Genomic DNA, 25,016 nt, shown 5'->3' with positions numbered 1-25,016 from the left:
TCTTTTCTGCTTTGTTATGTCTTTTAATTATCCTTTATGTTGCTTGGTGGTTAGTATACTGCTTCTTCATTTCACTTGGCAAAACCTGTTGTGTTGTGTTTGTCTGTACATTTAATATTATACGTTACATTTATATCAAAATTTTGTAGAAAGTGTATATGAGAATTTTATTTTTTTATTTACAACCAAATAAAAATAAAACAAAGCAATCAGTTTTTAATCACCTAACTGTTCAAAATATGATCAGAGTATACATAATTATAATCACTTTTCAAACACCTGTATGACCCTTTTTTGATTAAGCATTTTTCAATCTTGCAGATGATCAAAATGTGGCAATGAATAACAAAAAATTGTCACATTTTAAACACCTCAATGATTTATTTGTGATTGCTACACATTTGTTGTTGTATTTTAAATTGAACTCTTTTTAATCATTACAGGGATTCACTTTCGAGTCCCTTTCTGATCACACAAGCGACTTAATCAATTTTTGATCACCAAAAGGACTCTAAAAAGACTCCTCAATGTGATTTTTGAAAAAACAGTCTTCTAAATGCTATCTGGGTAATAGGTAAAGTAAATACTACAACTAATACAACTCAACAACAACCACATTGAAATCATGTAAACAAAACTAGGAAATGTCTATAAATTATTGGAATTTAAAAAACTAATAATTTTTCACATTTGATTGAATATTTTGAAAAACATGAATGAAAAATCGTTAGATTTTCAATTTGAATGTTTCCATATCATTCCACTAAATGCATAATTTCTCGCAGAAAGTAGAATACTTGCAAAAATGTTTCGGATCGCTGGTAATTCATTGAAAAAAGAGAAGCTGTTTCAATCGTTTACTTTTGAAAACAAAAAAGCACATGTTTATTAGGGCTTTATTCTTTTCAAGTTTAACAAAATACCACACATATTAACAAATATTTTACCGCCTCTATAAGCGGTGTTTTAGTGTGCGGCATGTCGTTCGGACCTGGAGGAAGTTACATGTCAATGATATGAAGCCGTCTTTATGGGAAATAGTTTTTTTTTCTGATGAATAAATTTGTTCTTCAAAAATATATATCCCTAATATACATCGAACATAGAAATAAATACATAAAATGTCGTATGGAATTTGACACTAACACTACAACCCAGTTCTGTCAGCTGGGTATTGCTGCTACCTTTTCTTGTTCTACCATGATTTTTGTCGGTAAATTTTGTTAATTACCGAAAATTATTGTTAAGTTAACAACCAAAAAAAGTAGTCGTTAAGTTTTAACGACAGTACATGATTGCAATATTTAGCCGATTTCTCTTAACAAAGTCGTTTTTATTTGAACATATGTTATGTTAATAAGAAGGGTATACAAGATAAATTCCGCCTTATTCAGAAAAAAATTAAGTCATTAACATAAGGGTTAACTATGTAGGATACATGGGCAGCTCCGCCACTGTTGCTCTTTCGCCAGCGCCGATTTTTTTGAAGCTACATAAAGATCGTCAAAGAAAAATTTTTAGATATTCGACAGTCTTGGACGGTCTTTATGTAGCATCAATCAAATCGGTACTGCCGAAGCCCATTTTACAATACATATCAAGGCTACGCTAATATTTGTCCTTATTTTTAAAGAGGGAAAACGTTAGCTAAGCAATGCGCCTAACACAATCTTTTTAGGAGCTTTCGTTGGCTTTAATGTCGTATTGCGGCCAAAACGTGTATAGTGTTCTTATAACCTACTTTGTTCTGTGGTAATCTTATAGATTTAAACTCAGCGTCACTAACAACAAGAATGCTAACAAGTGGGAAAAGCGGTAAGTTCGGTCGGGCCGAACTTTTTATACCCTCCACCACAAATTTCAGCCATTTCGGTGGATTAATGTGGCCACAACCTTCAAAATACCGAAAATCGGAAGTTACCGTTCTATGGGGGCTATATGATGGCGCGGACCTGTACCTATAAATTTCTGGGGGGAAGTTTTATACCCCCAACGAAGACTAAATACCAAATTTCAGCCATCTCGGTGTGATAATGAGGCCAAAACCTTCAAAATACCGAAAATCGGGAGATATCATCCTATGGGGGCTATATCAAAACGTGGACCTATATAAACATTTTATGGTAGAAATGTTTCTTAGCCTCTGGAAACACAGAATACAAAGTTGCAACCGATTCTGTTGTCAAATGAGACTAATACATTCAAAATATATTAAAATGACGCTATACCAAAACGTGGACCTATATAAACCAACTTTGGTAGGAATGTTTTTTGGCCTCTGGAGACACAAAATACCAAATTACAACCAATTCGGTGGTAAAATGGGACAAATATCTTAAAAATTCCTTAAAACGACGACGCGTCATTTTGTATGGGGGCTATACGAAAGCGTGGACCTACATAGCCCGCTTTCAATACCAAAAGTCCTACGTACTAATAATAGGTTTTCCCAAAATTTCATCCACCTACGCCAATCCGTTCGGACGCTAGAGTGATTTCCACAGACGGACGGACATGGCTATATCGATGTAGAATTGCACGCTGATCAAGAATATATATAGTTTGTGGGGTCTACAATGATTATTTCGAGTAGTTACAAACTTAATATACCCCCATCCTATGGTGGAGGGTATAAAAATAGCGTATAAGTTCGGATTTCCGAACTTTTCATACTCTCCACTATGAGAAATTCTGTTTAAAGTGGGCGTGGGATGAAGATCTGAATATATAAACTCAAATGACGGTAACGTGGATCCACGAAAATCACAGAAGGACAGGCTTAAGTCATGTTTTATTTTAAACCTCAATCTTCATCTAGTTCTTCTTTTTATTGCGTTGTTCAGAATTTGCTTTCAAAGCGCCACAATCCAAAATATGACCCTACCTTTGTAGTTAGAAAAAAATAAATAAATAAAACAGCGCTTTAAATACATACATATAGGATTCTACATTTATATTTTTATATCACACACACATGACCTTTTGAGCAACGATTCTGATTACCCAGCAAACCAAAATCGGAAGAAACATCAGAGGTCGGACCGAATTCGGTCCGAAAGTCGGATGAAACGTCCGAGTTCGGATCCGAATTCGGTCCGAACTCTGACCGAAAGTCATATGGCGTGGTTGACGTGTTCTCTGACCGAAATTCGGATGAAAATCTGATGTTTTAGCCGAATTTCGGACCGAATTCGGTCCGAACTCTGATGAACTGTCGTATAAATTTCTGATGTATTTACCGACTTTCGGACAGATATCGGTCCGAATTCGGAAGTAAAATCGTATGAAATTCGAAAGTATTTGCCGACTTTCGGACCGAAGTCAGATGAACTATCGTATGTACATCTGATTTATTTACCAGCATTCGAACAGAATTTATTTTTACTATAAAAATACACAGTTCATGAAATATCCAAATCCTATAAAAGTTAATCTACTATTAACATACTAAAGGTTTTAATATAATTTTAAATGCGCGACTTGGTGGAAAAACAAACTGTGGAGAACAACAAACACGATCTGTGAAATATGTATGCAAAACAATTGTTATTAATATATGAAAAAATACATGTCTTCACATGCAAAAATTTTTGATACACATAAAAGTGTTAAGAAACTTAACTTTGGCCATATACAAATATAAAACATATGACTTTCCACGGAATAGTGTTGAAGTTTGACGAAGAAAATCTTCACTTTCATTAACTTCATAAAAATAAACAAATATGTATGCAACCGATCACTATGAATAACATTTAAACATTATCATCACGCATAACAAAAATAAACCAAATTTGTTCTCCGATATAGAAATTAAAACCCGAGCACTCAATTTTTCGTTCGTACTGCATCAACGTCGGCACATCCACAGTTACACATTTACAATGTGCGAGCGAAACATGTACAATTCTTTTCCCTCTGCTTATTTACACTTAATTTTGCCAAAGCAGCACAAGGGAAAATAGAAAAATTCCCTTCAGAGAGGGAGAGAGAGGATGGAAAAAGTTCGTCAGACTAGTCGGACAGAGTTCGGACCGAAGTCGGTCAGACGCGTCGGAAAAAACTTCCGACTTTGAGCAGACGCGTCGGACGTCCGACGTTGTGTTTGCTGGGTACATACATCAATTAAACATATACATATAATGAATCTTCTTTCACTGCAACACAGACGGTGTATACTCCTGAGACTGCAGGCAAGTTTGTTGGTCCGCAAGACAAGTTCCTGTCCACTTAAAACACATAAATATTTTGCGTTGTGGTCCCTTTACGTGGAGATTAATGCAAAATATTCTGAAAAAACACCATAATCTATGATATGTATGTACTGTTCATTTATCTCCTAGAAGTACTTACATACAAACTTGACGTTGAAGTTACCCTTGCAAACGCCCTTTGTCTTCAGTAACATCGATTGACAAATATTTTTGTCTAACTTAATTCCTTTCATGTCCTTTTGGTCCTTAATTTTTTGAACCGTAGTAAAAGTACCACAAGATGTGACTTTTCAACATTTCGACAAACATAAGTATAAAACTATTTAGAAATATAAAGCTCCCAAGTATTATAGGGAAAAAAGAGAAAAAAAATCATCACACGATACCTCAAAAACTTGGCTTATGGCGAAAATTTCCTTTTGGATTCTTAAGGGCTTTCATCCACATTTTCCACCCCCAGACTTTGAGTTCCATTTTGTTTCACAGTGTTATTGGTTATTTGAGTTTGGATACTAAAATGGCAGACGATTGTTGCTGGCCAGATAATAGTGAATTATTCCCTATATTTTTTCTAAGGGGAAAAAATAACACACACGGTGCTCGGATTCTGAAACTACAATGTTTATAGATGAGAAAAATCAAAAAACAAAAAAATCGCCGGAGTGCTTTTTAAATAAATCGCGATTTAAGTTGACATTTCACGAGTTTTTTTAGGTTTTTTACGACTTTGCTTAGAAACCGCAAGTCCTATCAAAATGGGGCTAAAGAAAATTTTGTAGCTATGAAAATTCTCTACAAGATTTACCTGTACGGTATTCTCGTCAGTTTTACCGTTTTTGAGATATAGAAGTTCAAATTGGGACAATTCAAATTCAATTCTGTATCGCACCCTTATATAACAATGTCATGATTGCAAATTCCCAACTTAAACTTATATATCTAAAAAAATGTTACAACTTAGGATAAGTTACTTAAGCCAGTCTTGTAGAGAATTTTCACAGCTTTAATATTTTCTCAGATCCCATATCGATAAGACTTACCGTATTCAAGTTTATCATTTGTTCCCAGCCTGTACCATTTTTGAGATAAAGAAGCTCAGCTTCTTTATCTCAAAAATGGTACAGGCTGGGAACAAATGATAAACGTCAATCCTCTAGAGAATTTTCACAGCTACAAAATTTTCTTTAGCTCCATTTCGATTGGACTTGCGGTTTCCAAGCAAAATCGTGAAAACATAAAAAACACCTAAAAATGTGAATTTTGGCCGCGATTTATTTAAAAATCCCTACAGCGATTTGTTCTTGTTTTTGGATTTTTCTCATCTATGAACACTGCTGTTTCAGAATTCACAAAAACTTTCCCTGTATAAGCGGTTTTCATCAAAAGTTAGTTAAGACGCACCCTTCATGACATTGTTTATAAGGGGGCGATACAGTCAGTGCAGTGCATTGTCCCAATTTGAACTTATATATCTCAAAATTGGTAAAAACTACGAAAATACCATAAAAGTCGATCTTGTAGAGTATTTTCATAGCTACAACATTTTTTTAGTCCCATTTTGATAGGACTTGCGGTTTCTAAGCAAACTCGTGAAAACCTAAACAACCCCTAAACATGTCAATCCGCAAAAACTTCCTTCCATTTAAAATGGTTTCAAGAGCACCGTGCCCAATATTAAAGGCAACTCCTTCATACATCTCTCGCGTTAAAGTATTTGATCTTTGTTACAATGCTATTATTCTATTCTGTGTAGACTGTGTTGATTAGGTCTGTCAGTGGAATAATAAGGCCCACTGTTTTCTGATACCTACCACACTTGCAAAACATCTTTTGTCACCTCCGAAAATTATATTTACATACATATTTTTAAAACTTAGCGCATTTAGTTTCACCACTCCTGCTTTTGTGTTGTACAGTCACCGACTGAGAGTATATTTCTATCTAAAAAATTTACTAATGCTTTTTATACCCTACACCACTATGTGGTAAGGGGTATTATGTGTTAGTGCATTTGTATGTAACATACAAAAGGAAGCAAGATAGACCCATAGTTCCTTCTAGGGATATACATAGAATCACTTTCTGAGTCGATTTATGCATGTCCGTCCGTCCGTTCGCAACGTACAGGTCGCATTTGTTGACCGATTTCGCTGAAAATTGGGGAATACCATTTTTTTAGCCGTCGGAAGATCAAGTTCGAAGATGGGCTATATCGGTCCACGTTTTGGTACAGCCCCCATATAACGGTACCCCCCGATTTACGGTATTTTGACGTTTTCAGCTACATTTTCAGACCGATTTGGCTATAATTTGACATTTAGGGTTCTTATGTATCAATAAACATATATAACAAAAGTTGTGGACATAGGTCCACGGTTTGGTATAGCCCCCATATAACGGTACCCCCCGATTTGCGGTATTTTGACGTTTTTAGCTACATTTTCAGCCCGATTTAGCTATAACTTGACATTTAGGGTTCTTAAGTATCAATAAACTTATATAACAAAAGTTGTGGACATAGGTCCACGTTTTGGTATAGCCCCCATATAACGGTACCCCCCAATTTACGGTATTTTGACGTTTTTAGCTACATTTTCAGACCGATGTAGCTATAATTTAACATTTAGGGTTCTAAAGTGTCAATAAACTTATATAACAAAAGTTGTGGACATAGGTCCCCGTTTTGGTATAGCCCCCATATAACGGTACCCTCCGATTTGCGGTATTTTGACGTTTTTAGCTACATTTTCAGACCGATGAAGTTATAAATTGACATTTAGGGTTCTTAAATGTCAATAAACTTATATAACAAAAGTTGTGGACATAGGTCCACGTTTCGGTATAGCCCCCATATAACGGTATTTTGACGGTATTTTGACAGTTTTAGCTACATTTTCAGACCGATTTAGCTATAATTTGACATTAAGGGTTCTTAAGTGTCAATTAACTTATATAACAAAAGTTGTAGACATAGGTCCATGCTTTGGAATAGCACCCATATAACGTTACCGCCCGATTTCAGGTATTTTGACGTTTTAAGTCAAATTTCTAGACCGAATTAGCTATAATTTGATATTTAGGGTTCTTAGTGACCAAAAAACTTATATTCGAAAAAAATTATGAACATAGGTCCATGTTTTGGTATAGCCCTATATCACTGTAGCTTAAAGTCCGTTATCCGAAAAAACATTCTATTTAAAACTCATTTTCTAAATGTTTGGCAGATTTTTGGACAAATTGAAACAACTAATTGGTTGCTGGAAAAAAATCTCATTGTTTTCGCATCATCTGTAAACAGATAAAGATACTTGATTTTAGTGTAAAAATATATTTATTTCCATATGTAAACATGTACACTGATCTACAATATACATTTTAAAAAACACACAAAAAATTTATATGTACGTATAGCTCAGCTATAGCAAGTACCATTCAAATTCTACTGTTCTACTTTCTTTATTTTAGTTTGTATCCAATTACTTGTTTTGCAGTCTTTTCTAACCTTTACATTCTATATAACCAGTAAAATTGTACAAATTTTAATTTAGTTTACTTCTAAAGAATTTGATTTATCGTCACTTTCCCCTTTCGGAAACAATGATGCTATTTGAGGCAAATGGGACAGTTCATCTTCACTGATAATTTTGGGTTTTTCATCGTCATTGGGACTTGACCTTGTTAGCTGATAGAAAGCGGTGTCACTGTGTGTGATATTCACAATACTGCCGGTCAGTGGAAGGGATTGCAACAATTCGGCGGGACTGCTAAATGCTCCAATGTTAACTGGTGCAATTCCGGTTAAAACTTGACCAGTAACATTTGTTTGAATGGGCAATGGAATGTTGCCCAAATCAATGTGACTCTTATTGGTGTGCGTATCGTAGAATGTCAAATCAACACGCTCCTGTGACTCAAAACTGTCTGTATCGTTTTCATCGACTTCGGTCAGAATGCCAATTTCGTAGACAACAGCCTTGACCACATACCTAGAAAAGGATGAGCAAGATAATTGTGGAATTAGAGAGCATTGTTTAAACTGATTACGCTGACGATGACAATGTCACTTACAGATTCTTTGGAGTGTCATTTAGACTGGCGTGCAGTGCTTCGATAGTCTCATTATCTATACCGGAACTGGCATCTAGGACGGGTAATGACCAACTAATTGCCACCATGGTGGCCAGACAGCACCACACAGCTATAACCTGGTAGATTTTCATTTTGTTTTGCCGTTACTTTTTTCGTTCTTTAATCCACTTGCTATTTGAAATTCAGCTGTTGTGTCTTTATAGGTTGTTTTTTCTATAGAACTGTGATATTTAAATCACAAAACAACACTACAACCAACTGAATTGAAGATATTTGAATGCGATTAGTTTTGCTTCTTCTCTCTAACTACCAGTCCAGACCAAAATACACAATGTTTTGAGATCGCCGTTATAGTGGAACACACTTTTATATAGGATCTATAATTTTTAACACCGACAACAATGTGTCATAAATACACACAAACAAACAGCAACGATACGATACACTTGTGATTGTATCAATACAGCCAATAGTAGTCCGTCATGCGGACAATTAACATCCCTGCTGTTAATTGACAATCTGGCTGTTAAACGTAGTAAAGTACCTGAAACAAAAGCAATGTGCTAACTTTTAACGTTGGCAAGGGAGGGTGGGGAATCGATAAATCTAAAATCCATAACGTGAATTCAGAGAAAACCCAGAGATACAGACGCTAGATGACGATGTTGTTTACTTTGACTAAATCTGCTAATTAATTGTGGCCAATATGGAGCGTGTTTCCTGCCAAAGCAAAATATTAGACTATCTGAGCAGTAATTTGCAATTGGTTTCCTTGCCCTTGTTGGTTTCTTTGAAAATTGCATGTGTATGCAAATAATTTATGTATGCAAGTATTGGTGAATGAAATAAATAGCAAACAAAAAAGTAATAATTAAGATATGTATATAGTTGATAGCTGAAGCAAGATCTATAGGGGGTTATTCTGAACGTAACTTCCCCGTGAGTTTTCTCACTCTCCCTTTAAGTTGAAACGGCGGAAAGACAAAACTCACGTTGATTTTTTGTTCAGAATAACCCCAATTGTGTGTCGGTCGTGCATCCTACAACTATACATCCAGGTATAAACATTCCGTGTTTTTTGAGGTATGATTAGTCGTATCCAGGGTCTCCACATGGACCGACTAAACTTTACGGAATAAGTTATCTCCCTTTGCTATTAGTCCGTGTTTAGACACACAAATTTCTCGGGAAATTAAATTCAGTTTTTAGGCAGTAGGGGGTAGGAAAGAGTATTGAGGAGCTCTTTCCTCTCCGCTCCAAAAAACACCAAAAAACTCAATTTACTTTCCCGAGAAATTTGTGTGTCTAAACAAAGACTTAGTTTACAGTCTACTTGTGTTCAAATGCGTTGGAGGCATTGCAGTTATTATGCAGATAGAAAACGTCAAAAGTCGTGGGCTTAGACGTTGAGCTAATAACCCAGCCTAGTAAACACTCAATCATAAAATTCGATATATATAATTGTTCCAGAACATCCCAGACGGGACGAGGGAGACTTCTCTCATATCAATTCATATTAGGGACCTACTGTTTATCGCCGAGTACGAACGGCGTGTCATAAGACACCACTTGTAAAGAAGTTGTACATGGCTGAAATACTCAGGAAATGTCTCCAACATTACTGAAGGGTATTTTGCTACCGTTGAAAATTTGATTTTGCCTGGCCGGGGAATCGAAACCACGACTTTCAGCGTGCAAGGTGGGTGTGCATGCTATGGAAGGCATACTTCAAGGGTGGTGCACATTCGATTGATGCGAAGATCAAACATTGAATAAAGAACGAATGGACACAATATCGGAAAATTGCAATCATAACAGACAGTGTCGACAAGTTTCATTCAACTTACCCAATTGCTTGGGGGTTACACACACTTTCAAATTTCCAGAAGTCAAACGATTTTGTTATTGTTTTATTTTGAAATAAAGTCGATCGAGAAAAGCTGACTGAGATATGAGCATTGAAAGAGATGAATCCGTTGTGTATGTAAAATAAAAACATAAATCGCGATTCTCTGGAAATGGAAATGGACATTTTGGAAAACGGTGACCATTCTAGGTCGTAAACTGATGAACCGATCGTCTTAAATTTTTGTGGATTTATTCAGGAAATCTAGTTCTTCATCGAATGATTTACTAAAAAAATAAATAACTAGCCGTTTGCTTTAAAAATTTCGAAACGATCATAGATATACACTTCGGTTCAACTGGGTGGAACCAACCAATTTTGCCTATAAATCAATCATATCAATTGTTTTAGAGCTTTTGGACCATTATGTCAGGTAGCATAGACACAAAAACATTATATCGTTATAAACAGGACCACAAGAAGTGCTTTCGGTAAAAAATTGCAAACCATACTCGAACACCTAAACTGCACCTAAGCAATCATGTTGAACTTTGAAGATAGACCTTCTTGGAACTTGATATACGTTTGGAAGAAATTTTACCGTAAAAGAGGACGCGAGCACAATCTGCTGCAAGCAATTTCATGACGATCCGAGAAGTGTTCCTAAACTGCACTAGTGCCAAAAATTTCGAAATTTTGTGTGGGAGGTACCCGAAGCTTATCTAGAAAATCTATCTATCTATCTTCTATCTAGAAAATCTAGAAAATCTTCTATCTAGAAAATAATTATTCTTCACGATGGAATCTCTCAAATAAAACGCTTGCCTTTTAATATGGTCACCATTTGTAATGTAAATGCAAGCGTTTTATTTGAAAAATTCCATCATGAAGAATAATTATTTTCTAGATTTTAGTGCAATTATAAATAAAACACTGTAACTTAATTTTTTTAATTATTTTTTATTAAATTATTTAACATTATATTTTTATAATGTTTATAAAAACTAAAATAGTTATTTCGCCGAAAACTGGTGATTGTTTCACAATGATATTAATTAAGCTGGGTACACACGATCAGTTTTGACTGTCGATTTTTCGGAAATATAGATAAATGTCAAACTGTCCAGCAACCACAAAATATTTTGTGGTTGTCTGATGACTGACAAAAATTAGCGGCCACACTGGCAAGCAACCGATTTTGACTGGTCGTGGGGTCACTTTGCATAGTCAGGCAGACGGTATAAATATTCCAACGAGACTGTGTATAATACTGATATTGACGTAAATTAATTTAATTCGGATTTAATTCAGAAATTCAAAGAAATGTTTGTATGAAAACACAAGATACAGTGTCGGACAAAACTAAAGCCCCTCCACACCACATTTTTTTGTAAATGATAATTTTTAAAGAAAACAATGTTGTAATTTTTTTGTATTTTTGTTTTTATTTGTTTATATCTTTATTATTGAAATAACACAAACTTAAGGAATTTTGAATTTATTAAAATAAGTTAAAATTCAAAAAAAAAAAAAACATTTTAAGTCGCAAATAGAAGTGGACAAAACTAAAGCGCCCCCAATTTAGGGGAACAAAAAAATCTAGTAAAATCAATATTTCGTTGCGCATCCTTTATTCTGGATGACACACGCACATATTGTAGGCATAGAGGATATTAAATTATTTATTATTTCAGGCGAAATAATTAATTTTCAGAAAATGTAGCTTAAATCCTCAAAATATTGAAAATCGGAAGGTAACGTTATATGGGGGCTATACCCAAACGTCCCAGGTCCACAATTTTTGGTGGAAAAGTTTTGTGACCACTAAGAACCCTAAGTACCAAACGACAGCTAATTTAGTAGGAAAATGTGGCTTAAATCCTCAAAATACCGAAAATCGCGAGGTACCGCTATTGTTCATATTCATCCAAAAATGATGCTACAGCATCTTCTGGTCAAATGCAAAGTCGCTTAGACTTAAAAATTAGCAAAAGAACCATTTACAGAAGAGAGGAAGAGGCCGGCTTATTTTGTCGACGACTAGAAAAAAACCATTCATATCGACAAAAAATGAAAACGCCAGACTTGAACTCGCCAAGACCCATCTGAAATGTAGTGTCCAAAAATGGAGGACTGCGTTTTCTGATGAATTTTAATTTAAAGGATTCAGATGGCATAATGCGTGGTTCAAATGGGCAATGGTTAAATCCTAAATATTTCAAAGGCACTGTAAAACATGGAGGCTGAACATAACGGCGTGGGACTTTTTCTCGGGTCAAGAGATTGGACCAATTCATAATATTAATGCAATTATGGATCGTTTCAAGTATCGTAACGTATCAAAAGGCGTGATGTTGCCTTCTATTGAAGAAGAGATGACGCTAAAATTGGCATTCCAGAAGGAAGAAAGTGGTTAAGGAGTGATTCCAAAACAATTCGACAGAAGTTCTCTATTGGCCTGCCCAATCACCTGATCTGAAATCAACGGAAAAAAAATGCAAAACCAAAGAAAATTTATTTGAGGCCGCAAAAGTAGCCTTGGAAGCAATATCGCCTGTAATAATTTATAATTTAATATCGTATATGCTTATAGATATGCGTGTGTCATCCATAATAAAGGATACGCAACGAAATATTGATTTCACTAGTTTTTCTTTGTTCCTTAGTTTTGTCCACTTATATTCGCGACTTAAAATGTTGTTTGAATTTTAACATTTTTATTAAATCCAGAATTCCTTAAGTTTGGTGTTTTTTCAATAATAAATATATAAATAAACAAAAAGAAATAAACAACAAATTTATAACCTTGTTATCTTAAAACAATTACTAAGAGGGTGCTTTAGTTTTGGCCGACACTGTATATTAAATTCCCTATATAAACTATTGCTCTGCTCCAAAACCTGCAAAGGTCTAATATTTATACCCTACACCACCTTGTGGTAAGGGGTATTATGTCTTTGTGCATTAGTTTGTAACCTGCAAAAGGAAACGAGATAGACCCATAGTTCCATTTAGGGATATACATAGAATCACTTTCTGAGTCGATTTACGCATGTCCGTCTGTCTGTCCATGTATTTTTGTAAACAAAGTACAGGTCGCATTTATTGTCCGATTCGCATGAAAATTGGGGAAGATAGTTTTTTTTGGTCAAAGGACGAACGCAATTTATTTTGGTAAAAATCGGTTCAGATTTGGATATAGCCCCCATATATATCTTCGCCCGATTTAAGGCATTTTGTGCACGAAACACGCTATATATGTCCGATTTCAATGAAATTGAATGTGCGACGGAATTTAGCCTAGAAATAAGTGTGTCAAATTATATTGAAATCGGTTCAGATTTGGATATAGCTCCCATATATATTTTAGGCAGATTTGAGGTGTTTGATTCATGAAACACGCTTTATTTGTCCGATTTCCGAGTCTAGAAATAATTGTGCCAAATCATATTGAAATCGGTTCAAATTTGGATATAGCTCCCATTTATATTCTCGGCCGATTTTAGGTATTTGATGAACAAAACGCGCTATATATGTTCGATTTTAATAAAATTTGGAATGTTTGCCGGGATTTGGCCTAGCAATAAGTGTGCCAAATTATATTGAAATCGGTTCAGATTTGGATATAGCTCTCATATATATTTTAGGCAGATTTGAGGTATTTGATGCATGAAACACGCTATATTTGTTCGATTTCAATGAAATTTGGACTATCTGACGGAATTTGGTCTACAAATAAATGTAAATAATTATATCGAAATCTGTTCTGATTTGGATTTAGCTCCCATATATATTTTACATATTCACAGTGGTGTAGCGTATTATATAGTCGGCCCCGCCCGACTTTGATCCTTTCCTTACTGTTTTTTTTTTAATTTGGACAATTGTTTCCTTTATACATTTGTCAGAAATTAAAAAATAGTAGATTCTTGCTGGTTCTGAAACAGAGCCTATGATGACGTATGTATTTCAGAGACTCTCATATGAACTGTATCATGGCAATGAGCGTTAATGTAGACATGGCTCTACATTTATCAATATATAAACAAGTAAGAAAGTATCAGTCAGATATACCCTCAGCCACGTATCCGAAGAAAAAAAGTTAACACAATACTTCCGTAGGTTTTTTAGCTGTTGGGAAATTTTTCCAGGATGGAAAGGGCCGCAAAAAACTACACGTTGCAACAAAATTCAGAATGATCCAAGACGAGATCACTCCGTAGGAGTGATCCGATGTATTACATATTCCGACCTAATACAAATCTGTAGGAAATATTTTTTTTCTTTATTAGTCTATGAGAAATTATTACATGTGTTCTTTTATTTTCTGATGGATTTGAAAATGCAAAATAAACTAATTTGGAGACATTAAAAATATAATTTTCACATTGAAAGTTAATGACAAGAAGCTCCTCCTTGAAATTCAATCTTTACTTTTAACTTTAAGTTAAGCGGAACGCTATAAATCTGTTCGGTAAATCCAAACTATAACAAAAGAAGATTTATAATAATGGGGGTATGGATATTTTCCTTACAGACAATATAATTAAAAATGTTGTACTTAATTTTCTGAATTTAAATAGGTATATTACAATTTTACTTTTCAAATTACAAAGTTTGAGCTAAATCGATTTCTCTCTTAAAGGGTTATTTTACACATTAGCCAGTTTAGGTGGTGCCGGTAGGATTTTGGACATTTTTAGTTCATTATCTCAGGAAGTATGGACTTGCCCACGAAAAAAAAATTACAACGTCGTAACAGAGGCCGCAAGTGCAACCTGCTGCATCACAAATTAATAAGATCCGAGAGGAGTTGTTAAACTATACTTTTTCCAAATTTTGTGTGGGAGGTACCCAAATGAGTGGACCGATATAGTCCATATTAGAACCCGATCTAAGCCTGAAAGTAATATTACCAATAGCAAAGTTTGGCTCAATTCGGTTACTCCCTCCTAGAGTTATCATGCCCACAATCTTGGCGAAAAAATTTAACCTTTGTGGGGGAGGTACCGATATGGTCTATCTTCGAACTTAAACTAAGTTTTGACAAAATATTGAAAGACCCAAAATCTGTACCAAATATGTTGATCCGTTCGAGAGTTATCGTGCGCTCCAACCACAACACATGGTATTATATGGGTTGTTTGCAGTTTTTGTGCTGATTTCTGAGGAAGTATGGACTTGCTCTTGAAAAAAAATATATCGTCGTAATGGGGGTACTGAATACAAGTGGCTGCAACAAAAATCAAAGCGATCCGAGAGCAGGCCTTAAACTGCACTTAAGCAAAATTTTGTGTGGGAGGTACCCGAAACAGTGGATTAATAGGGCCCATATTGGAACCTCATCTATGTCTGGTAGAAATGTCAAGATGTGCAAAGTATGGACTAATTCGGTTACTCCCTTCAAGAGTTATCGTGCGGACAATTTTTCCGAACATTTTTGAACTTTTGTGGGGGATGCACCTGATGGAGTGGACCGATATGGCCCATCTTCGAACTTAAATCAAATCTGTACAAAATATTTCGATACCCAACATTTGAACCGCATCGATTGATCCGTTGGAGAGTTATCGTGCGCACCAGCCAGCCAGACAGACAGACGGACGGACATAGATAGATCGACTAAAAATTGTCTGGAACGGATATCGTACAAACATACTTGGGGTCTAAAACCATTATTTCGATGAGGCACATTTTTGGTCGTATCAAAGTGTAAATACCCTCTTTAGCCTAAAGGCTGAGGGTATAACAAGTGAGCAAAGTCTATAGTCGGGACGGGGCCGATTATGTGATACCCTACACCACTACCCCTGTTCAAAAGCTTTTCACTGGTAAACATTTCTTTTAGGGATATAATTCGACTACCACCAAACATAATATGCCTCTTTCTCTCTGGGAGCCCCATAAGCAACCAACATTTCCCATAAGCAACCAAAAATTACGACCTGTAGCGTGATTGCAAAAAATGGAAGAATTGGATGCATTACCGACTATTGTGGTATCTCCCTTGTTTGACCACCTTCGCCAACATACTTTACACCAATGTAAAGGTAATATTTTCTTCTTCCATTGACAGGCTTTGCCATTGGAATACCCCTACTAGAAGCCGATATATTGTTTGTTTGTTTGTTTGTTTATTCATTCCATTCTTTAATACTAAAGCCTCCAAGGCCAAAAAATAGTATTAACAATATATCCTTATACTCAATATCACTAAATAATCCACAATGTTACTTTATATAATTGGCTCCCCAGCCATAACTACCAAAAAGAGAAAAAAAAAATATTCGATGCAATAAATGGCCATAAGCAACAAGCAGTATAGAATGACAAATATACAGAGTAATATAAGTGACTCCCAGTACGCATTAGCATTGACTGGTACATAGGGCATGTAAACGCATACTAACAAAGGGAAAAAAAAACAGTCACATTTAATTTGCATAGCAAACAAGCCCACAAGTATAAAAAAGGTAGCATGTGCACTAGGAAAATGAAATTAAAATCATCATATGCAGTAATAGCAGTCTCAAATCCAATATTTAGGGTCGAGATCCAAAATAGGTCAACAGTTTCAAGCGGAACGCATTATTAGACTGTGAGAATACTCTAAGTTCTATTGGTAAATAATTCCACAATCTGGCCACACGTACTAAAAATGAATTCTCAAATGTAGAATTATTTATTAAAGGAATAGATATCTGTATATTCCTCCACAATAAACCAAAACGAAACATGTTTTTCAGTGAAACAGGTACACCATTCCTTATTATTCTATAATAGGCGCACAACAACTTAGTGGACACAAACTGATCTAAAGTAACTCCAAGAAAGCTCTTAACATGGTCAGAAATATTGTCACGAGTCCTTAAGCCGTAGACAAAGCGTACAATACGTTTAACTGCACGCTCTAATACCAATGCATTACGTTCTGACATACCAGAAAAAACTTCCAGACCATAGTTAACATGAGGCATTAATAGTACGTAAGCTAACCTATATTTAACCCATGAAGGAAGGTATATATTAGTGGCATACAATTTCCGAATTATGCCAACAACTTTTCTGTGCACATAGTCAACATGATATTCAAAGGCAAGCTTTTCGTCTACAAAAATGCCCAATATTTTATGGCAAGATACAAAGCTGATCAAATTTCCGCCCAGAGCAATGTTTAAGTCGTACGACTGACTACCAAATCGTATTGCTTTCGTCTTAACTGGGTTGATCACCAACGAGTTCTCTAAAGACCATAGTCTAAAACGATCAAGACTATGATTTATTGCAGTTTCAAAAGCTATTGAAGACATTCCATTTCTAGCAAAAACTAAGAAAACATCATCTGCAAATAAAAGCGGCTTGCAATTTACATCAGAGCACCATACAGCAAGGCTATTAACATAGAGGATAAACAGCAGAGGACCCAAGACAGACCCCTGCGGAACACCATTCGTAAGTAAAAGTGTCCCAGAATACTGACCGTTATAAGAGACAAATTGTGTTCTGCCACATAAGTAAGAAACGATAAGATTGCAAGCAGAAATAGAATAATTGAACTCATTCCTGAGCTTCCCAACCAATACAGAATGTGAAATCGAATCAAATGCCTTAGTAAGATCCAAAGACACAACTACAGTATCACTGTTAACGTTCAAATTTCCCCTAACGAGATCAGTCATATATAGTAACAAGCCGGTCGTACTATGGTTCTTACGGAAGGCAAATTGGCCATCATATATATATCTACTAACATAAGATAACATCTGGTCTCTCATAATATGCTCACACACTTTTGATAATACAGGGAGAATGGAAATTGGTCTAAGATCATCAGCACAATTCACAACATTACCTTTAGGTATTGGGACAACACGAGCGCTCTTCCAAAGTTGCGGAAACACCGAAGATGTGAGAATAGAATTAACCAAATCCAAGATACAATCAGAAATATAAGGAAAAATTATTTTTAAAAAATCCACTGATATTCCATCGATACCAATGGATTTGGACTTGATTTTACTTAATGCAACAGCAACATCCTCAATACCCACACATCGAAAAGAAAATTCGCCATCACGTTCAGCTAAATCCATGAAATTAAAAGCACTAACACGCGAGTCATTATAGACAAATGATGCATTGAGAACATCAACATTAATGTTAGCAACAACATCATCTCCACCAACAAAGCCTGACCCTCTCAAAAAACGCCATAAAGCAGTTGGACCCATTACATTAAATTTCCTACTATAGTATCTCCTACGTTCGCGCCGGATGACAGATTTCGCCTTATTACGGTATCTACAAAATGTTTTCCAATTCTCACTACTCTTATTGAACAGATAAGATCTAAAAGCTAAGTCACGAAGTGAACAAGCTAAAGTAATAGAATTAGCATTAATCCAATTATCATTAGGATAAATTCTTCTACGCACTACAGGAACAGATTCAAACAAACGCATAATAAGAGAGGAGAGAATGGAACACTTAGCATCAACATCAACAGCATACAGAAGGCTAAAATCAAAAGCTGATATATAAGTATAAAAACGATGCCAATTAATATTTCTGTAGTCTCGATATTCGACAAACTCAACTGATGTATCAACACTGATGTTTAGTGACGCAAAGATAAGCGAATGATCAGAAATTGAAGGGCATATCACCTGATCAGAGAAATAAACCATAGATAAGTTACTAAGTAATATAAAATCAATTAATGAAGTAGAACCATGTTGTACATCAAAGTGTGTGGGTTTGGAGTTGTGAGAAATACAAAGATTAAGTCGAAAGCATACAGTACGAACAGACAAGGCTTTATGTATGTCAAACATATTGCAATTGAAATCTCCCATTACCACTACGTTGCTATATCTCAAAAAGAGTTCAGTATGAAGATCTTCAAACATAACAAGATCGCCAGGAGGAGGCAAATATACCACTCCAAATAGAACCTTAGAATCGCCAGAGAAGAACTCAACAAACAGTGACTCACACTTACCCAAAACAGAAGTTTTAAATACTACCTTATACCTGATGCTACTCGAAATGTAAATGCCTACGCCACCACCCCTACAGTACCTGCGATCATTTCGTACAAATTTATACCCAGGTATATCAATAGCACGATTTGATGTATCAGTTTTAAGCCACGTCTCAGAAAGTGCTAGTACATTTATAGAAGAACCAGAAAGAATAGATTTGAGTTCATTAAACTTTGTAGAATGTGTTGATGGCCTGATGCTACGGCAATTTAAATGAGCAATATTTAATTTACTATTACATGAGCTTAAAACAGACTTAATGTACAAATTGTTGCTAATAACTGGCCCCATATTCGCATCAGAAAACATCAAAAGCATTAAACATAGTTATAGAGGGGAACCAAAAATAAGAAAGTAACAAAAAATTAACATCTAACATTTTACAATGTATTAAAATTTATATCAATAACCAACTTTAAAGCAGCTGATCAAAAAAAGAATGAGATCAAATTTACAAAAATAAAAAATTCAGTCTATATCCAACAATCTCTGGCAGGATTAATATGCAAAGTTAATCTAAGAAAAAAAAAAAAAAAATAGCAAACTAACTACGCATACTATACATGACAGACTAATTATTATTTGCTTCAGCATCACGAAGAAGTGACTCACATTGGGCAGCATCAATAGTTTCATATCTGCCATCCGGAAACAGCAACCAGGCCTTTAGATGATCCAAATTCAAAATTTTAAATTTCTTCACTACATTTAAGCGAAGGAGTTTCTTGCAAACAAAATTGAGATGCGATGCAGCCGGCGAATAATGATCATTCAGGTAGACACGGTTATTTAAGCCCTCACCTTGATCACCCAACAAATCCGATACCTTGAGATTTCGGGTTTTGAAGTATTCCTTCATCAAGTTGTCACGTTTGGAAACTTTATTAAATTTAACCAGAATTTGTTTTTTCCGATTGATATAACAAACTTGGTTAATATCAAGACTGGTAATTGGTATATTATAAAAAGAACCCAATGCAATAACTGGCGCCTCTAGATCACTTAAACCAGCAGGCAAACCTCCAACCAGAATATCAGAACGATTTAATCTCTTATGCAAAATATTGTCTTCACTCTCCAAAGAAGCAAATTTAGCTGCACTGGATACTTCAATACGGTTAACTTTATCATTGCACTCCTTAATCTCGGATCTCATCTCAGCCACACATGAGCTCAATTCACCTTTAATTTCATCTAACACTTTCCTCATGGAATCTTGTTGTGTCTGGTAGTTATTAACGAAACTATCTAGTTTCTCATTCAAGCTGTTTATCTTCGCTAAAACACCATCATTATTGCTACCACCCTCGTTGATTATTGGCTCACAACTGGAACAGATGTATGCAAAAGATTTCACTGCTTTCAAAACACTAAGGTGTTTGTCATCAATACCAACACAGGAACCATGTAACCAGAGACAACAAACTTTGCATCGAACACCGCCTTTGGTTTTAGTAAAACCCTCATTGCAGACTTTACATTTCACATTTTTTTCTGCCGGCATATTAAAATGTCAAGAAAACAGCAACAACAGCAAATAAAGATGGAGAAAGGCAACAGCAAATTCAGCAAAAAACAACAACAGCAGCAGCAACAGCACACAAGTACCACTCCGTAATTTATTCCGTCTCGATTTAGTGCAAAAAAAAGTAATTTTAAATGAAATTCATATAATCCAAATGAATTTTATTATCAGCAACTTATAGGCACCAGAGATATTTGTTGAAACAAGCGTAAAAAAGCAAAATAAACAAAGCGATCAGCTGCGATAAAAAATACACGTCTACTCAGACATAGGGTTCTATAGTCACAAATAATAAAACTTTGAATTTGTCTCCACATGAGTTTTTCCCCATTCCGACCCCTAAATATTATCCGACTATCACCAAAATCAATAGCCTTCTTCCTCTGTGAGGCCCCCATCTATCCCCAAAATTTCGTGACTATCCGATCAAAATTCCAACCTGTAGCGTGATTACAAAAATGGAAAATTGGATATATTACTGACTTTTGCGATATCTCGGCAACATACTTTGCATCAATATAAAGGAGATCTTTTCTTCTTCCATTGACGGGCTTTCCTTGAAGCGGAGATATTCGCATAAGAGAGATAGATATTCGCACCAGAAGCGGAGATATTCGCATAAGAAAAAAACGTTGACTTTTTTCCACATAAGCTTTTTGCTTATTCCGACTCCTGAATATTATCTGCCTATCACCGAACTTAGAGATACAGAGATATTAGCTTTGAAATAAAACGTTGACCTTTTCTCCAAATAGGTTTTTGTCCATTCCGAAATCAATTGGCTTCTTCCTCTGTGGGACCCCCATTAACCACCAAAATTTCGTGATGATCCGATCAAAATTGCGACCAGTAGTGCGATTTCGACAAAAATTGAAAAATGGAATTACACTATTGCTATATCTCCGTGATTTGGCCACCTACGCCAACCGACTTTACATCATTGTAAAGGTAGGATATTCTAATTTCATAGTCAGGCTTGGTTGAATTATTATCCCTTCTAGACACTCATCAACACCCAAAATTTGGTGACGATCCGATCAAAATTGCGATTACAAGGTTTAGATGGACAGGCGACGGACACACATAGCCAGATCGACTATTGTGATATCTTCGTTGTTTGATCACCTACGAGAACCTACTTTACATCATTAGAAAGGCGATATTTTCTACTTTTATCGTATAGAAGCTGAGATATTCGCTTTGGAAAAAACGTTGTCTTTTTATCCACATAAGTTTTTTGCCCATTCCGACCCCTAAATATTATCCGACCATCACCAAAATCAATAGGCTTCTTCCCCTCCGGGACCCCCATCAACATCCAAAATTTCGTGACGATCCGATCAAAATTGCGACCTGTAGCGTGATTACAAGGTTTAGATGGACAGACGGACAGACGGACGGACGGACGGACACACATAGCCAGATCGACTCAGCTCGTCGAGACATTAATTTTGGTATATATAAGTATGGGTCTACGACCATTATTTCGATGCGTTACAAACTTTTTGGCCAAAACCAACTTATAATACCCTCCCCACATAGTGGTGTAGGGTATAAAAAGAATTAGCAAAACAAATTGTTAATACAAGTCAAACTTATATACATAATAAATATACCCAAAAACATTGATTTTATAATATAGATATGCATGTATGTCAAACAAAAGTACATTCATACTTCGATCTGCGTTAATAATTGATTCCGACGAAATGCAATGCAACTCGTACCACATTTTCTAAAATATTGTATGAAGAATTCTTTAACAGATGCCACCAATAAATAGTTTGTAAATTCACATTAAAGATTTGAGTACTTGCGATTATTGAACGTTTATATTAGATATTATAGTGTTATTAGCACAAGTACAATCACTAATTCCTAATTTTTCGAAACCCGCACTTAGTTTCATTGAAAGCCCAATAATTTTTTTCCTTACAAAATCTTATGCATGTAAGTCAATCCAAGCAATGCAGATACGACAGAACAAATCGTAATTCCTATAAACCGTTATACGCAAAGTCTTTGTGATCAATGTGAACTGCTCAGCGTACCTTTATTGTATTTTGCAAATTAATGTCATGTGGTAATCAAACGTTAAGTAAAGATGTTTTAATAATTGGGCTATGGGTATAATTAACGCTCAATATCAAAAACAAATTTCATTATTTCCAGCGAGATTTAATATTTTTACACTGTGACGTATTAGCAACAATTATCATGTAAATACAAATAAGAAGTTATATCTACATACATATGTTCGCAATAAAAATACAAAAAACACCAATCAATAACAGCACGCATTGTATACCAAAAACGTAACGTTTCTTCTTTCCATGCAAATTTCATGGATATTTATGAACAAACTAGAAAAAAATAACATTTAAACAAACCTGTTCCATTTTCCTTCCATAGAAATTAATGAATGATTTGATTATTTTGTTTTGTTTTGTTTTATTTTTACAGTGTTTTTTTTTATAACTATATTGATATTTTTGTTTTCTTTTCTTAAAACAATGGAAAATTCCCAAAACTTGAATATTTAATTCGCACATAGCCAACACACTCACACATATTCATACACATGGATGTACAAATTCGTGTAAACGTGGCTGTAGATGAGAGGATTAAATATTGATTTTCGCAATTTGTTTGTTGTTGCAAACAAATCTATGAAAACAACTTCCTAATTAGTTGTTTAGAAACAAACACGATCCAGTCAAAACGTGCAGTTCTTATTAAACAAAAGTCAATTATTAATTATTGGTGTAATAAAACACAAGTATGACAATAATTAATTTAAAATGTTAGAGCGGTACATAAATATGTATGTTTGAGCCTTAATTAATTGTTCAATTTATGTTTAATTCCTTTGACCAAGGAATATTTTTTCGAAACGGTACACAGCTATAAAAAATTATAGCTTCATGATGTACACTGCTGCCCGTGTAATTAAGACCAAGCATTTCTTATTAAATATTGGTTCTGTATCATTTCAAATATTGGTATAACTGTGAAGTAGTCGGTAAGCACCATCAATTTAAGCCAAACTGGTTTTATTCATATTTTGTATTTTTATCGTTGGAAACCATGAGGCGTATGCTTTTTATTTCTGGAAAAAATATACGCCACCCATGATCCCACGTCATTAAAACGTCATAAAAAAGAATAATGATAGAAATCCTTTGTGAAAAACAGCTATGCCCGTTTAAAGTTTAAAATCTAAGAACAAATTTGACTGCAAATTCGAAGATCTATTAAAAAAAACGAACTAACATTTCACCAACCACTCTCAGAATGGACCTAACTTTCGTTTATATACGACCGGATTTGATAAACCCACTGGGTTTCAAATGCCAATTCCTTTGCGTATACGTCAGATAAATCTCCTGCAAAAGGCTATAATATAAACATGGCCTTATGGTATCAAGGCGCATGACCCTGATTAGCCATTTTTCGTTTACCTGAGGAAAACTTTGTTTCTTAAAATGAAAATTACAGTCAGTTGAAGTACCGTTAAAAATTAACGGAGATTCATTGTTGTGCTAACATACTTTAACAACACTGTGTGCGTATGTATGTGCAAATTCCAAGCTTCAGTGCCAACTAAAATTACATTGTTTGTCTTTTGTTTAATTCAATCCGAATTTGTTCAATATTCTCTGGTTTATACTACTAATAACAAATTTATGACTCAATTTATTTTTTCTAATTAGATTGACTATCTAAAAATAATATTTAAAAGACTTTGAGTTTAAAACTTCATTGAATTTGTTATACATATGTTATACGTATGTAATATTAGCTGATATGTTGTTTTCATCATCTCATCACTATAATACAACTTATGTTGATAAGCGGTACAGTGAAACCTTCCTGAAAAGTACTGTGAATCTTTTAGCAAAGCGTTTGTCATGAAAGCCATACAATTTGAATGGCAAATATCCAATGTTGTTGTAAAAACAAAAATTGCATTTGAAAGAAGAAATATTCGATGACAGAGAAGGCACTCCACATCCGATATGACTGATGAGCGGCGAAACATGCATGTCCAGGGTTTAAAAGCCAGCATCTAAAAAGTAAAAAGTCGTTAAGTTGGGCCGGGCCGAACTTTTTATACCCTCCACCATAAAATAGTCTTAAATAAAATGGAATAATTAGGGCCCTTTCACAATTTAAGGTGGAACAACTTTTCGACAATGGATAGAATCCTACTGCCTCCCACTATTGCTTAAATTGCACTGTGAACACAAATGTTGGGGCAGAGATAATTCCTTTGGAGATGAAAGCCCTTGGTGACA

General features: G+C 35.1%; 1 protein-coding gene across 1 annotated transcript; it reads right to left on the bottom strand.

Moving 5' to 3' along the window:
- Nucleotides 1-7,526: 7,526 nt before the first annotated feature.
- Nucleotides 7,527-20,963, bottom strand: LOC141402285 (uncharacterized). The gene is made up of 3 exons (XM_073983209.1): nucleotides 19,806-20,963; nucleotides 8,283-8,847; nucleotides 7,527-8,200 (listed from the first exon to the last, which is right to left on the bottom strand). Exons 2-3 carry the CDS (start codon nucleotides 8,432-8,434, stop codon nucleotides 7,759-7,761), a joined length of 594 nt encoding a protein of 197 aa, XP_073839310.1. The 5' UTR covers nucleotides 8,435-8,847; nucleotides 19,806-20,963; the 3' UTR covers nucleotides 7,527-7,758.
- Nucleotides 20,964-25,016: the final 4,053 nt, after the last annotated feature.

The sequence above is a fragment of the Musca autumnalis genome, unplaced genomic scaffold, assembly GCF_047663935.1.
Source record: "Musca autumnalis isolate F117 unplaced genomic scaffold, ASM4766393v1 scaffold_4, whole genome shotgun sequence".
Classification (NCBI taxonomy): Eukaryota; Metazoa; Arthropoda; class Insecta; order Diptera; family Muscidae; genus Musca; species Musca autumnalis.
The sequence above is the reverse complement of the archived record's forward strand: the minus strand, read 5'-3'. Positions and strand labels throughout refer to the sequence as shown.